This window comes from Phalaenopsis equestris, unplaced genomic scaffold (genome assembly GCF_001263595.1).
Source record: "Phalaenopsis equestris unplaced genomic scaffold, ASM126359v1 Scaffold000198, whole genome shotgun sequence".
In the NCBI taxonomy this organism is placed as follows: domain Eukaryota; kingdom Viridiplantae; phylum Streptophyta; class Magnoliopsida; order Asparagales; family Orchidaceae; genus Phalaenopsis; species Phalaenopsis equestris.
In genome coordinates, this window is record NW_018164640.1 from 518,814 (window position 1) to 536,283 (window position 17,470).

General features: G+C 32.5%; 1 protein-coding gene across 1 annotated transcript; it reads right to left on the reverse strand.

Moving 5' to 3' along the window:
- Window positions 1-491: 491 nt before the first annotated feature.
- Window positions 492-15,819, reverse strand: LOC110022609 (30S ribosomal protein S6). Its single transcript, XM_020721651.1, has 2 exons — window positions 15,562-15,819; window positions 492-1,144 (listed from the first exon to the last, which is right to left on the reverse strand). Exons 1-2 carry the CDS (start codon window positions 15,742-15,744, stop codon window positions 890-892), a joined length of 438 nt encoding a protein of 145 aa, XP_020577310.1. The 5' UTR covers window positions 15,745-15,819; the 3' UTR covers window positions 492-889.
- Between the last annotated feature and the right edge of the window lie 1,651 nt (window positions 15,820-17,470).

The following is a 17,470-nucleotide window of genomic DNA, read 5'->3' on the forward strand; positions in this document are numbered from 1 at the left end:
ATTCTAAGGCTACCTCTGATAAATAACAGCAGCAGTTGCCTATTAAATCTGGCACCTTTAATTTTATCATATTTGCAGAGTCCACCCCCTCACAATATTTCTGTTTTGTCAGCTGCAAATAATGAACCATTGCGACAAAACCCCCACAACATGCAATGGCGTGCATGTGAGTTATATATATATATATATATATATATAAAGGAAAGGAGATGGGCTAATTTTCAAAGTTTGTTTAGGCCTTTTTGGCAAGCCCGTGACTCTTCCTGTACATGAGCAAGCGAACAAAGGCAAAAACAAGATGTGGGGACTGGGAATATTACAGCCTATAAAGAGCCCCACAACTACAATTTACATGAAATTTATGAGGCACAGAAAGCCAATATTTCATTTCACCATCTCCCCAATTTACATGAAAATTTTCTTTTAATAATGTATAAAAGCTATATATATATATATATATATATATATAAAGAAATTCAATATGTTGCAAATATAATGATGCCAGAATTAAGAGCTCAGAGATTAGGATTAGTCAGGAATGTGTATTGAGGAATGTGAGTTTTCAGCAAATGAAATATATGGAGCATTTACATATATACCACCCAATTCCTATGTATTTCCATATCAAACAATTAAAAGTTATATTTTTAAGTTTATATGACCAAAATCTTTCATAGCACATGAAAAATTCCTCCATTTTTTAGCTCTTGAAATATGAAATACATCTTTTTCATGCATAGGGAAGATGGCATATATTAAAAATTGAAGCTTAGGTGTTAGATATGTAAATACATAAGAATTGAGTGGTATGCACGTAAGACTTCCGAATATTTATATGCTTCTACGAGTAAAAAACTATGCTTGCATTCTGAAAATACATACAAGTCTATCATTGTTCATATTCTTCATCATCATCATCATCGTCGTTGTCATCGTCATCCTCACCCGTCTTTTTATATAAGCTGCCGGGACCAAACAAGCTCAGCTCATCCTTCCCCTCATCATCATTGATGGCCTCCAGTCCATATACCGTATTCCTGTGTTTAACAATGAGCCAACGAAGCAGGCGGTCTTCCTTGTTTAGGTACTGGAGTTCCTTGGGGAAGGAAGGTGGAACCATTACTGTCATTTGCATCAGGTGGCCCTGAAAAAACAACAGAATGCAGCATGCAAATGAATTATATGTAGTAAAATAAAAAATAATCAAATTAAATTTCATTTATGATTGCACCAATACATTCATTAGAAGGTTATACATGCTGTAAGTCCAAATTATCATAAGGAAAATATTCAGGTCAAGGAATTTACAGACCCTTCAGACTGTAGATTATGTCTAGAAACCGGCATGATAGTTCAATAGGACAGGAAATGTTTAAAACTGGGTATTGAATTAGTGGAACGAAAGATCCAGCTAGGATCCAATCGGGGTTCACGCGTGATGATATAAATATTATTTAAATTATTAAAATCATTTAAATAAGATAAGATTTCTAATAATGATTATAAATAATTGATAGATATGTGTATATATTATGTATCATCAAATATAGTCCATATATATGAAGTTAATAAAATATCACATTCCAACACCAACTCTCTATTGCAATTTCTAGTCAAACTAGTGCAACCACTCCTAGTTTTACGGGTGAGAGGTCTGACTGCTAATTTTTACGAGTTGACGCCGGTTATCTCTATAAATCTGATTTTCAATTGAACTAAATTGATTTGAGGGCTGGTTCATGGTGAACTGGTTCAACCTTCCTATCTGATCTAATTTTTAAAATAATAAGTATGACAACCAATCAGCATGAAACAAAAGCTTTTGTAGTGAAGGATTGTCTCACTGCTCCGGAAGTACAAAACTCTGTAGAAACTATCAAGTCTGCACTCAGTTTAGACTCAGAGAACCCAACTACTTCATATTGTCGAGGTTAACAAGCAATAATGAGAAATCCTTTCTGTTTATGTTGGTTTAAACAAGTTTTAATGGCTCATTAATTCAGAACCATTCTAGTTGACTTCCCTCTTAAAAATTTAATTGATAACGCGAAGAAATATCTTAGCCCCAAGAAACCACTTTAGAGAACGGCAACCAAAATGCTCATAATCACAGAAGGCTGCGTTTGTAAGACATAAATGTAGTAAGCATAAACAATTTCAATCTGATAAACAATTAGTAAATTGCATGCCCAAAATGTCACTTACGATACTGTAAAACTTTTCAAAAGAAATCACAGACGGGTTTTATTTGATTATAGAGCCTGCAAACCAGGAAGACATCTGACATCTTATTGGCTGAGACTTGACTCTAAAAAGAATGATCTGATAACATTTCATGTACGAAGCATAAAATTTGAACTGATGCATAAAAGGATACAAGAAAATGGTAATAATCCAACACAAGAACTTTTCAGAAAGCAAACCTAAAGCCGAACTTCAGCATTGTTTTACTGCATACATTTGCAGAAAAACTAAAAAAATTAGAAGTTAAGAAGCTTTAGAGGATAAGAAACAAGCTACAAAAGAGTTAAAAGCTTAATGCATTACCCGTGCCATTGAACTTAAAAGGGTAGCCATGTAGAGATGCTTGGTGGGTAATAACGCTCCGTCCCCCTCTCAAGTCAACTTTGGGTGGAGAGTTCTTATACGAGGGGATTAAGATATTGTAGTAACCTTAAAATTATGTTTCTGTGTACATACATCTGAAAGAGCTACAATTAATGTCGCAGCTGGAGTACCCCTTTCTGGTTAAAATGGCATATCCATTGGATTGCAATGGTACTTAGAAAGATTTACATGCATACCATTCAACGCTTATGCATTTATATATCTAAAACCAAAATTTCAATTTTTACATATATACCACTTTGGCTATACATGAAAAGGTGTATTTCAGTTTTTAAAAGTTAAAATGGTGGTATTGTTTATATGATATAAAAGATGTTTGAAAGATCTCGTAAATAATGATGATTATATTCCATATTTGTTATAATTCTATATTTGGAGTAATATAAATTGTATGAGAGATTTTAAGAATCTCTATTTATTTTTTTCTTTAATTAAAGAGATTAATTGCCTCTTATATTTGTTATTATTCCTTTTCTTGTCTGTTGTATTCTGTTTTTATTGTTTTCCTTACCAGTAAGTCCTGTAATAATTATTTATACCCCTCTTTGCATCAATAAGAATAAATTTGGTGAAAGTATTGCTTACTCCACGATCAAAATTTGGTGATACAGTTTGGTGAAAGTTGAGAGAAACAGAATACAACAGTATTTGAGATATCCCGCTCAATTATATTTTTCATCAAGTTCTAAAACATTTTTGAGAGGAAACACTTCTTGCTACAACATATCTTATCAATTGAATACCTAGTGAGGAACTTAACTTCAAAACATCACTCTATATTTTGATGGTTACATATTATCACATCAGAGCTTTCTCTTCTACCATACCATTTAAAATCTTAAGGTGTGTATCATTTGTTTATATTCATTCCCCAACTAATACCAAACTTGACCCTAAATCTATCGAGTATATTTTCTTTTGGCTATGCCTCCAACAAAAAGAGATATAAGTGTTACTCTTCTAATACCAAAAAATACAACTTCATTTATGTCATGTTTTTTAAAAATCAACCATACTACCCCAAATCTAATTTTCAAGAGAAGAGTTCAAATAAACATCAATTTTTGGATGCATTTGTTAACGCCTATATGGCAACCCAACATACTCTTTTCACTCCTTTACCTAACCCTCACACCTTTGATAAGAATATCCAACCAACCCAACTTGAAGTCCATAACAAAAAAACTTTGTGCGTACACAGAGAAAGAAAAATCTTGATTAGGAAAAAGACAAATTGCAAAGGCATAACTGCTCCAACCAAAACTCAAGTCCACAATTACCTAAAATTTTTGGTGAGGAGTCTAAAACTCAGGAGTTATCACGTTCAACTTCTGATGTTGATGACAATAGAAGTTGTACTAGATACCCAATTCAAGATTATGTAGTGTTATCTAGCCTTGATAGCATATAGATTCCTAATTTTGTTCATGAAGCACTTGAAAATTCATAATGGGCAAAAGCAGTCGAAGATGAGATTCAAGTATTAAAATATACTGACACATGAAATAATACTAAACTCCCTCAAAATAAGAAACTAATTTTATGCAAATGAGTGTTCGACATCAAATACAAAGTTGATGGAGATATTGAGAGATTCCAAGCCATTTGCAAAAAGTTTCACATAAGCATATGGGATTGAATAATAAGAGACCTTTGCACCAGTTATCAAATTGAATACTATCAGAGTTTTCCTTTCAGCAGCAGCTAACAAGGAATGGTGACTACAAAATGTAGTCCATCAATAACCTAGTTGTACTGATCATACATGTGAATGATATGATTCATACTAGTGATGAAAAAAATTCTTAAAATAAAAAAAGTGTCTGCTATTGAGTTTGAAATCAATAACCTAGGAAACATGAGATATTTTCTAGGTTTGGAGGTAACAAGGTCCAAGAAATGCACTGTTATAACACAGAGGAAATACATCCTAGATCTACTAAAGGAAACAGGGATAATTGGTTGTAAACCTGCTGATACTCTAATGAAACCCAATTAGAAGTCTAACAAAGAAGAAGAAAATATATTCGTGGATAAAGAAAGATACCAAAAATTGGTAAAAAAACTCATATGTCACATACTAGGACAAATATTATATACTTTATAAGTATTATGAGTCAACACATGAATGGTTAAAATGAAGAGTATTTGGAGATGGTGTGCATGATTCTACGATTTCTCAAGAAGCCTACCGCTTATGGATTATTTTTTTAGAAAATAAAAGACAGAATATATGTATGAGAAAATCTGGTTACATGGAGAAGTAAGAAGCAAGTTTTTGTTTCTAGAAGCAGTGTAGAATCAGAATATAGTGCACTCGCCTTGAGAATCTATGAAGGGACTTGGATTCAAAAATTATCAAGGGAATTAGGGTGTACCTCTAATAAACATATAAATATATTTGTTCAGCCAAGCAACTATAAGTATTGTCAATACTCTTGTTCATCATAACAGGACCAAGCATATTAAAGTTTACAGGCACTTCATTTCTGAAAAGGTTAATGGTGGAATTATACAAGTGAGCTACAACCCAACATGCCAACAAGTTGTTGAAGTCTTCGCCAAAGCTCTTCCTTTAAGTTCCTTCTCAGAATTCAATATCAAGTTTGGTCTCTAAAAAATCTATGACACAGCTTGAGGGGGATTCTGAAAAATCATGAAGTAACCGATCGCTTCCTTGGGTAGGTCAGTTGGCCACCTACCTATCATGGAAGATTGAATAGGGAGATAACTTTGGAAACTCCTTAGTTTATTTTATTCTCTTCCTATTTATGTTTTTTTTATTTTTATTTTAGAATTATTTCCATGTCAATTTTAGATTAGTTATATTTGGTATTTTTATAAGCTAGGAGAGATTTGTTTCCCTATATATATATATATATATATATATATATGTACCCCACATGTGAATAATTAAGTGAAGTAATTTTTCTTCCCCGTACCTGTGTTCTACACTTCTCATAAGGAATATCTTTATTACTATCACCTGAAAGTTTTTCTCTTTCATAATAAGAATAATTTCCTCACTTTAATATAAATTCTTAATTTAACAGCACAAAAGTAAATTAAAAAGTCTTAAAAATATTTATATCTCAAAATACTTTCTCCTCGCACAAACATTTAAGTTTATGATCCTTAAAACAAACTCAGCTCATGGGGTGGAAAAAATACAAAAATCAAAATTTTGCTATAGATCAAAACTCTAGTTCTTGCTTTCCCACTTCTCCCTCACGTCATACTCTTCCACATGGCACTCTGTTTGCTGCCAGGTGAAGTTATGGGAATGGAAGTAGAAAAATGGATACCTTGGCTATAATACTACTTAAGCATTTAATTTATGTAGCTATAATTATTATAGTATAGCAGAAATCTCAAATCCAGTAAGTTTGCCATGCAACTGGCGGCGATTTAGTAAAGGATGACATAGTAAAGAATGACTGATAGCAACTTAAACTCATCAGTCATCCCTTACTAAATCACCCAACAACAACAACAATAAAGCATTAATCCCACTACGTGGGGTCGGCTACATGAATCCTTTTTCTCCATTGTGTCCTATTTAGTATCATATTTTCATTTAGTTCTAATAAATTAAGATCATTTTTTATACAATATGTCCAAGTCTTCCTAAGTTTACCTCCGCCTTCCTTAACACAAGTCGAATCTAAAACATTTGTACTCCTAATCCGATCATCAGATGATCAACGTTTAATGGACCAAACCATCTAAGATGACTTTATATAATTTTGTCTGTCACTGGAGCTACACCAACCCTATCACGGATAATCATTTCACATTTCTCTAAGTGTAAATCCACACATCCACCTAATCATTCTCATCTCGGCAACACTTAACTTAGCATTACGTTTCTCTTTTAAAGGCCAACATTCAATGCCATAGAGCATTGCAGATATCACCACCTTCTTATAAAATTTTCTTATCAATTTAAGCGGTACTTTTCTATGAAGCATTCCTCCACTTCAACCAATCAACTTGAATTCTACAATTAACATCCCCATCATCCTATTAACATCCCCATCTATATCACCATCACTTTGAACAACAGGCCCGATATATCTAAATTGTTCACACATTTTAATAATTTGATCACCTAAAGTTAAACTTCTGTCACTAGAACTACTACTAATAAAAATACATTTCATGTATTCAGTTTTAGTTCAACTCAAATGAAGGTGAAGGCCTTTAGAAGGCCTTTAAACTCCAATGTAGACCTCCATGATTCAAGTTTTTCCTGGGCTTTTCTCTCGTCTTATCCACAGAAGGATACCATAAGCAAAAAGCATACACCATGGCACATTCTCCTAAGTTAGCAATGCAACTAGCGATTTAGTAGAGGATGACATAGTAAAGAATGACTGATAGCAACTCAGACTCATCACAGTCATCCCTTACTAAATCACCCAACAACATCAACAACAACAACAAAGCCTTAATCCCACTACGTGGGTTCGACTACATGAATCCTTTTTCTCGATTGCGTCCTATTTAGTGTCATATTTTCATTTAGTTCTAATAAATTAAGATCATTTTTATACAATATGCCCAAGTGTTCCTAGGTCTACCTCTGTCTTTCTTAACATAAGTCAAATCTATACATCTATTCTCCTAATCGAATCATCAGATGGTCGAAGTTTAATGTGACCAAATCATCTAAGACGACTTTCTCTAATTTTGTCCGTCACTGGAGCTAACCCAACCCTATCACGGATATAATCATTTCGCATTTTGTCTCTAAGTGTAAATCCACACATCCATCTAATCATTCTCATCGCGACAAGACTTAACTTAGTATTATGTTTCTCTTTTAAAGGCCAACATTTAGCACCATTGAGCATTGCAGGTCTCACCACCCTCTTATAAAGTTTTCCTTTCAGTCTAAGCCGGTGCTTTTCTATCACACAAAAGGCCCGAAGCATTCCTCCACTTCAACCAACCCACTTGAATACTAATGTTAACATCCTCATGTATATCACCATCACTTTGAACAACAGGCCCGAGATATCTAAATCGTTCACACATTTTAATAATTTGACCACCCAAAGTTACACTGCTATCACTAGAACTGCTACTAATAAAATTACATTCCATGTATTCAGTTTTAGTTCTACTCAAATGAAGGCCTTTAGGCTCCAATGTAGACCTCCGTAATTCATGTTTTTCCTGAGCCTTTTCTCTCGTCTTATCCACGAGAAAGATACCATCAACAAAAAGCATACACCAAGGTACATCCTCCTGTAAATACTTCCTCTTGTAATTGTCCAGTAAGACCATTCATAACTAAAGCAAAAAGAAATGGACTTAAAGCCGATCCCTAATGTAATCCAACATAAATAGGAAAATATTTGGTCAATCCTCCAATTCGAACACAAGCAACAATTCTAGCATATATATCTTTAATGACTTGAATATAAGTCATATCAACGTCTTTCTTCTCAAGAACTCTCCAAATGATATCTCCTGGAAACTTATTGTAAGCCTTTTCTAAATCAATAAAAATCAAATGTAGATCCTCCTAATTATCTCTGAACTTCTCCATCAAAAGCTCTCAATAAATGTATAGCTTCCATAGTAGACCTGCCAGACATAAATCCAAATTGATTATGAGAAATCATTGTAATACGTCTTAACCTATGTTTAAATACCTTCTCCCATAATTTTAAAGTATGACACATAAACTTAATACCTCTATAATTGACATACTCTTGTGCATCCCCTTTATTCTTAAAAATGGGGACCATAATACTCTTCTTTCACTCCTCAGACATCTTTTTAGTTTTGAAAATAAAATTAAAAATTTTAGTAAGCCAATAAACTCCCAAATCACCTAAATATTTTCACACTTCAATTAGGATATCATCAGGTCCTACCAATTTTCAACCCTTGGTTTTCCTTAAAGCCTCCTCAACTTCTTTTTTACTAATGCGACAGTAAAAATGAAACATTTTATTTTTATTAACAATATTAAGATCATTAAGGTCGATCGTATTTTCATAAAAATCATTAAAAAGTTTATTAAAATAACTCACCCACCTATGTTGAATATCTTTTTCTAAGAAAAACACTTTTTGATTTTCATCTTTAATTAAATATTTATCTTTCTTATCTCTTTGTTTGGCTAGTTTATGCATATATTTTTCATCCTCCTTAGTATCTAATATATTTTAAAGATCACTAAAAGCTAAATTTTTAGCATCACAGGTTGTTCATTTAGACTCCCTGCGGGCTTTTTGATATTTTTCCCAATTATTTAAGATTTCACATTTAAACCAATTTTTATAACATAACTTCTTATATTTTATTTATTTTTTTAACATTATTATTTAACCATCAACTATTTTTATTTATACATTTTTTTTACTTTTGATTCTCCAAGTATATCTTTTGTTACTTGTTTAATAGTGCTTGTTACTTTATCCCACATAACATTTACTTCTTCATAAACATCACAAATTTTGAAATCTTGAATTTTATTCATAAAAATATTTTTATTTGGGTCTTTTAGGTTCTCCCATCTAATTCTACGATGATGAGTCCTATTATTCTTTAATTTATAACTCTTCATCTTAAAATCTAGAACTAATAAACGAAGTTGAGTATTCAAATCCTCGCTTAGAATGACCTTACAATCTTTATAATCTCGACAACCTCTTCTTCTCATAAGAAAATAATCAATTTGTGTTTTATTATATACATTCTTATAAGTAATAAGATACTCATCTCTTTTTTTGAATAAAGTATTAGTAATAATAAAATCATACGCTAAAACAAAATCTAAAATGGCTCTACCTGGGCTCTCCCTTTTTAATTAGCCACCCAAAACCCGTAGCCACTATGAATATTTCTGAAATCTTCAATCACTCTACTGATATGTCCATTTAAATCTCCTTTAAATCTCCTCCAATAAAAATAAAGTATCATTTGTATTAAGTCTTCTAATTCATTTCAGAATTTATCTTTAGACCCTATATCTAAACCTACTTGAGGAGCATAAGCACTTATAATATTAAAAATCTTAGTATCAATGAAAATCTTAAGGGCTATTATTCTATCTCCAATTTTATTAATTTTTACAACATTATTTTTCAAACACTTATCTATAATAACACCGACCCCAATTCTAGTCCGACTCTTCTCAGAATATCAAAGTTTAAAATCTAAATTATCGATCTCCTTAGTCTTTTCTCCAACCCATTTAGTTTCTTGAATACAAAAAATATTAATCTTTTTATGAATCATAATATCAACCAATTCGATTAATTTACTATTGAGAATACTTATATTTCAAGATCCTATCATAATATTAGTTTCATTAGTTTCACAAAGTAACTTATTTACCTGCATCCGTTCATAATGTGAGAACTCTTGCTTATTTGACACTACACCCGGGCTCCGGTATAGCGACCCTTGCACACTTTTCACTGTGTACAGGTAATACAGCGCGTCACTTCTAGGGGACGCCCCATCACTTACACAATGATCAAAATAATTCATGTCATGATTTTTTCGATAAGTTTTACGCTGGCTTTCGACAACCTAACACAACCCTCCACTTTCACATCCGGATTTGGGACCGGCAATGGCAGTGTTCTCCCTTACTAAATCACCCATTGCATAAAAAAAAATAAAAATACAAATAAAAATCCCTCATTGCATGCCTAATTTAGTGGATTTGAGATATGCTATGGACAATAATTATATCTACAGTAAGCAAATGCTTAAATAATATGATTAATAATTAAGTTATATATATGCAATATAGTAATATATATACTTATGCATATGAAATTGATTCTTATAAACTAATGAGTTTTGTACAAATAGATTTGATCATTTTCAGGATATGTGAAAATTAGGTTAAGATTTTTAAGAGGAACTTTGATATCTTTTCATATTTTTAGAAATTACAAGTTTTATCCATCAATAAAACTAATTTTTTAAATCTTTGCTCCACACCATTTCCCTAATACATCTGGCTTCGTGCTGTGTGGCCTCTTTGACATGGCAGCTCATAGATTAAGTATTTGATATCAAAGTGCTAGGCTTAAAGAGAACCCTAGGTGCATGGTGTTGATGACTACAAGAAGATGAACCATTCTTGTCCATAAAAAATCTCAAGAAACCAAGGTATCAACCAACCAAGAAAAATGGTCTAACAACTAGATTCAAGTTGTGCATCTTCAGTAATAGATGTTTATGAAGACGGAGATGATGACTAAGAAAACTCCGGTACAAGGCTAGAACCATATTAAGAAATCAAGAAAAATTGTTTGCAGGATCTAGCAAGAGGAAACCGATGAGAGTTGGAGGAGGCAATAAGATGACTAAGAAGATGTAGATCTGGAGATTTTATTTGGTCTGAGACATTTACCCTAAAAGCTAGAGGCAGTCATCAAGATTACTATCTTTAAAGGAGCAATGGATGAGGAGAAACCAGATGCCTAGGTAGATCAGATGGAGACAATTTTTAGTCATTATAGGCATCCTTCCTAAAAGAAAGTTCACTTGCTCAACTAAATATCACCAACCACACTTTGACTTATGGAATGCTCATTTGAGTTTGGGCATAAATACATCTCCTAAAATTCACGAAATTGCTAGCCATGAATCTGACTTTATAGGTTATAAAAAAAAATGAAGGAAATGACATGTATTATGCTAGTAACAAGATCATAATGTACAAAATTACATTACACAGTTTAAGAGATAAGCCCTAATAATTGGTGTATTATTTGAAGATGCATATGTGCTGATGAAGTACATAGCAATTGCATAAATTCAATGAGCTATTATTTTTCCACATTAAAGGTCCATGCCAAATTAACATATTTGTTATGGAGATCAAAAGGAAGAACAAGAACAAGAACGACAAACCTCCTATCGAGAAGAAGAGAAAAGAGAAGTTGCTAGACTGAATCAAGCCAAGTAGTTCACTTTGCAGATGTCCAATTTAGATGGTGAAGAAGAAAGAAGATGGCTAGTACATCTGCATCGACAACTGCGCACTGAACAAAATCACAAAGAAAAACTGATACCCACACTTGAGAGTGGATAGCTTGTTCGATCGGTTGAAGCATGACTCGGTCTCATCAAGATAGATCTGAAAATAGACAATAACAATGCTTGACATAGGAAGAAGATAAATGGAAGATCACATTTGCAATCAACCAGGGATTATTAAAGTGGATGGTGTTGTCATTTAGTCTCTACAATGCACTGATGATATTTATGCATCAACTTAATTATCTTTTAAGGCCATTCACAAAGAAGTATGCGATAATCTATCCAGATAACATCCTTATATATAGTTGGATGTAGGTGGAGCATCTCGAGTATGTGGAAAAGGTGTTTATTCTCCTAAAACATCACCTACGTGTCCTCAACTTAGAAAAGTACAATTCTGAGAAGAGAAGCTTACCATACTTAGGCTTTAGAGTTGGTGGCGGAGATATAAAAATAGATCCTAAGAATTGACCTCAAGCATGATATGTGATTGGCTAGGTAAGTTTCATGAAGCTCGCCCATAGTTCATTTGTAGCCTCTATGTACTTAATGAACCTCTTAATCCACTCATAAAAGCCATCTAAAAGTTTGACAATAAGAAACATTAAGTGGTCTTATTCGTAAGAGAAAGATAAATAAGACAGGTCCTACCTTTGCCCAACCTTTATAAAATGTTTGAGTATAGGCTTGCCCTCAAAATATGCACTTGATGAGATTCTAATGAAAGAAGGAAGAGTTATGGAAAAAATCTCAAAAAATCTACTAGAAGCACAAAATAATTATCAAATGTATGAGAAGTAAATACTTGCACTTCACTTAGCTATGAAACCTATATTGCACAGATATGGAGATAGGAACAAGAATATGAGACACGTCTATTATTAAAAATATAGGAGATCGACATGCGACAAACACGCCATTATAATATAAATTAATAAAGTATATAAAAAATTAGATAAATTAAATATTTAGAAAAATACAAAGATAAAAAAAGAAATTTAATTACATTAATTTTCAAAAACTAAGAGCCTATTTGGTATTACTTGTTTCTTGTATTATTTGATATAAACTTTATGCTTTTTTTTTTAACAAATCAAATTGTATTTTAAAAAAAATCAAAACATATTCAAGATATTTTGAGAGTTTTAAAATAAGTACCTAAGTTAAACATGTTTTAATTTAAATTATAACATAAAAAAATAAATAAATAATAAAAATGGTCCCAAACAGCCCCCAAGAGATGTTCATAGATAATTGTTTATTTTATGGCACACAAAAAATAAGCATGTATTATCTTGCAATACATCAATAATTAAGTCCTCCTAATCAACTACTTATTAAAGAAGTACTATTTTCACCGACTTTTTTGGCACCAAATTCTTATATATTTACATATCCTAAACATATATTTATGCCACCCAAATTTTTCATATCTCATTTAATATACCACTATTATGAGTTTTAAAAAGTGAAATACACCTTTTCATATATATGTAAGGTGACATATAGTAAAATTAAAATTTAGGTTTTAGAAACATAAATACATAAGAGTTAAGCGGTATGTATGAAAATCTTCCTTAAATTTTACATAAATTTTTTTTTCTTCAAATTTTAGCTTAAAAATATATTTTTTAAAATTTTCAATTCATTAATTTAGAACAAGTGTCTTTTTTTAAAAAAAAAAATAGTATTTAAATTGGACACTTTTATGACTTGTTGCACACATGTCGAAGCCATGTTAGAGTCCTACCCATGTCCAATATGTGTCTGACGCTGCACGGCTCCTTGATTAAAAGTGTCCATGCATTATAGTATGAAACACTGAGGAACTTAGCTGCTTGAAAAAGGAAACATGGTCCAGACAAACAAAAAGAAACTTCTATAAATCCAAAATGAAATTCCAAACTTCAACAAGCTTGACACAAAAAGTGAAGGATGTATTTGCAGCAACTCAACTATGTCATCTAGCAGAACAAAAATAGCAAATATGCTCTTATCATCAAATGACCTAATTAGAAATGATGCGATTGCAGCTAGCTCGACATGAGAAATATGCCAATCATTACAAGTTGGAAAACAATTTCTAAGAAATATTGGAGGATGCCTACGAATAAAAATACAATGTCTAGAAGGGATTGTTCCATAAAGGGAAGCATCTCATCCTTCAATGACTTTATCAACAATAATGCCACGATAGTCAGCTCCATATGAAGAACGTGCCAATCTCTGCTTGTTGGATGATAACTTTCAAGAAATCATTGAGGATGTGTGAGAAGAAGGATTTAATGTTTGAGAGAGATTGCTCTATAAAGGGAGCCATCTCTGTGTTTCAGAGGATGGTAATTAGATGAAGTGCATTTGAAAAATGTATCCTCCAAAGTGTTTAGACACTTCAGGGTAAATAAAACTCTAAAAAACTTGTAGAGATATGTCTACCATATTACAATGCACTTGAATGTGGCCAAATTCTTAACATAATCAATACTTTTCAGCACTGCAAATCCCTCAAAAAAAAAATTATAAACTCCAATGTGTATGCTAAGATGACAATGGGAAAGCATCTCTCCTTGGGAGGATTGTTGTCGACTCATAATGTTCATAAGTATGCTTTTGTTATGATTAATAAATTTTGGAAGATCATTATTCTCATAATGAGCAAGCCAAACATCATGCAAGAACAAGCAAACACATCCCTTGCTCAAAAATATTTAAATGCATTTAGGCTTTTTGAGCTTAATCATCTTGAGCTAATACTCTTTTGCTTCCTCGGCTCATTTTAGAAAGAAATTTGGGTATGATGATAAAATTTTGAAAATATGCATCACTTTCCATTTACAAAAAAACGGCCAAACTGAGATGATTAACTCAAGTATGGTGCACCTACGTGTAGATTCAATGCACAGCATCCAATAAAATAGAATGAAAGTTTATCATATGTCCAATCTACTTTCAACAGAGTATCCCACAATTCGACAAACCAAGCTCTACTCAAGGTGAGCCTCGCGTATTTGCCTCAAAGTTTGTTCAACTTAAAGTTCTCAACATAATCAATGACAAAGTCCAAGAGCCGAGAAAAAGGCCTCAAGGGAGACCAAAGTTTTATATTATAAAAGTCAAAAAAATTCATTAGGAGAAAAAGGCACATCTTCAAAAGTCATAGGATCTTTACAAGAGTTGACATGACTAGCACCAAATAGAGAAAACTAATTCAAAAAATGATATCTAGTATCACTTCACATCAGCAATAAGAGATTAAAAGATGATAGGTAAACCCCGAATGTATTTTGCTTATTTAATCTTGAAAAAAGTTAAAGGCAATGCCAATTGGCTGGATTTGCCTGCTTACATGAATATCTTCTCAGTGATGAATATAGAAAGTCTGAAGCCATTCGAGCCTTCAATGCTGGATGACGAGATGTCATATCAAATTGATAGATCCAATAGTGGTGCACACGGATATTCTGTTTATAACAATGGTGTAATTGAATCTATAATTTGGAAAAAGACATCCAGTTTAGATGTTATGTTGTGGAATTTCTAATAGACGAGTAACCTAACAATCGCTCCAAACCAGCCTTCTATCTTAGCATATAAAACTTAAATCCTGCAAGTCCTGTAGGATCAGAAGATGTTGTTTTCCAACCAATGCAATTACCAAATTGTTCATCTACTACTTCACTTTCAGATATTACATTCCTTCAACCACTTATTGGCAATAAGTAAAACAGATCCCAATCAATTAAGCAACAATTAACACACAAATATCACAAGAGTAATTTCCATAAAAATTGAGCCAGTTTCTAAACCCCGGATGCTCGACAAAAACCTAGAATTTCGCTAATTAATCCAAAAAGCAAGTTCAGTAAATAACATTCCAGTAAAAACAGGAGAAGGTAAGACAAAGAATGGGACCTGAAAATGGCGGCCGTCGAGCTTCTTGATTCCGTAGCCGAGCTGCACGGTACCAAAGGATTTGATGTCAGTGACGACTCCGTTGCACTGGAAAACTCGCTTCCCCAACCGAGCGACTAGATTCATAATCGCCTCCTTCTTCACCGACGGCTTAGCAAGCAGCATGCAATCGTATAGCGGCATTTCTGATCTCTACTTCTCTTCTTTTCCTGCACTACTCCAACATTGGCTTCTTGCTATCTCAGCTTCCGCTCCCCCGGCGGCATTTACATTCATATCACCCAATTTCTATCTATTTATATATGAAACAATTAAATTTTACTTTTTGCATTTATACCCTCCAAATCTTTTCTTCAAAAATACCATCATTTTAATTTTTAAAAAGTGAAATATAACTTTTCATACATAGATAAGGTGGCATTATGGATGAGAATTTAGCTAGATGATCGTAAATGAACTTTGGCTCGAATCGAGATCAGATCGAAATAAATGAGACGAGCTATGAGCCAAAATTTGGGATTTAATTTTTTTTTCTAGCCAACCTCAACCCGGCTTGAAATCGGATTGTTAATAGCGTATGACTTTAAATAGCATATGAATTAAGAAAATTTAGCTTGAAGATCGTTAATCACTCAAATTAGTTCAAATACCGTTAATCGCTCGAAAACTGATTTGAATCTTTGCTCACATCGAGATCAAATCGAAATAAACAAGCCGAGTTATGAGCCAAAATTTTGGATTGATTTTTTTTTAGCCAATTTTGAGCCTAACTTTAAATATTTCATTTTAGTTATCCATAACATTCACTCAAAACCTTCACTAATGGGTAAAGGATGGTGGTTATGATAATAAAAAAAAATGATTAAATTGTTATATTTAAAACATTACTAAATATTAAAGTCTCATCACCTCAGAAAGACTCATTGTAAAATCTAAATACCATATTCGATCTACAAACATATTTTAATCGATAAGCGGAAGCGAGATAAGATCATACATACCTCCAGCTATAACTTATACGAATAGAGTCGACACTCACAACTCACACGATAAATTTTCTGTTATATATCTTCTAAGTTTTTCTCTCTCTCAACCCGATGGTGCAAATAAAAATGAAGAGGAACAAGCTTAGGGATCAAAACAGCAAGCATCACATCTAAATTATAGTGCTCTGCCCATCACAGAGTTCAATAGATGTGAGCACATTATGGAATGTTACAAAATTCATGTGTTGAACTTAGACATTATATGGACTACATTCTGAAATTTATTTCTCTTAAAAACACCAACGAATTCCAACGGTTATTAAAATTAAAACTAATTAATTTGAGAATTCCAATGGGTATTGAAATTAATTTGGGAATTCCTAAGGATATTGAAATTAATTTGAGAATTCCAATGGGTATTGAAATTAATGTTGGGAATTCCAAAGGGTATTGAAATTAAATCCCAACAAAAGTTACTCATCGCCTTTTCTATTGGTTCCATTTTTATACGGTTTTCTGAGTTGTACTTTAAACCCCTTTTCTCTTGCAAAATTGAATCTTCAAAGTAGACTTCACAATTTAGTAAATTAGAACTTATGTTAAGAAATATTTTTGACAACTTTTCTTGCAGGATCAATACACAGATTCATTATATGTATATTACTTGATCGACCCGTAAATATTCGTGACTGACCAACCTATTTTGCAGTAGATTTTGGACATCAAGTTTTTTGATTCATTTCCAAGAATATGAGTCAAAATTTTTTAACTTCAAGAAAATTTTAGCCTACACATTTTGATTTTAGATTTGAGTTGTTTCATGTTTTCCTATATTATTATGTTTTTGTTATACTTATGTTTTGTTCTTTTATATGTTTCTCTTTACTTTGTCTTTATTTATGTTTTAGTTAAACGAGTTGTTG

Bases quoted from the DNA above. Each gene is read 5' to 3' on its own strand.
- LOC110022609 (XM_020721651.1), bottom strand. From the start codon at position 15,744: ATGCCGCTATACGATTGCATGCTGCTTGCTAAGCCGTCGGTGAAGAAG. The intron at 1,145-15,561 runs GTCCCATTCTTT...TTGTTTTTTCAG, and splicing joins TCGACGGCCGCCATTTTCAG to GGCCACCTGATGCAAATGAC.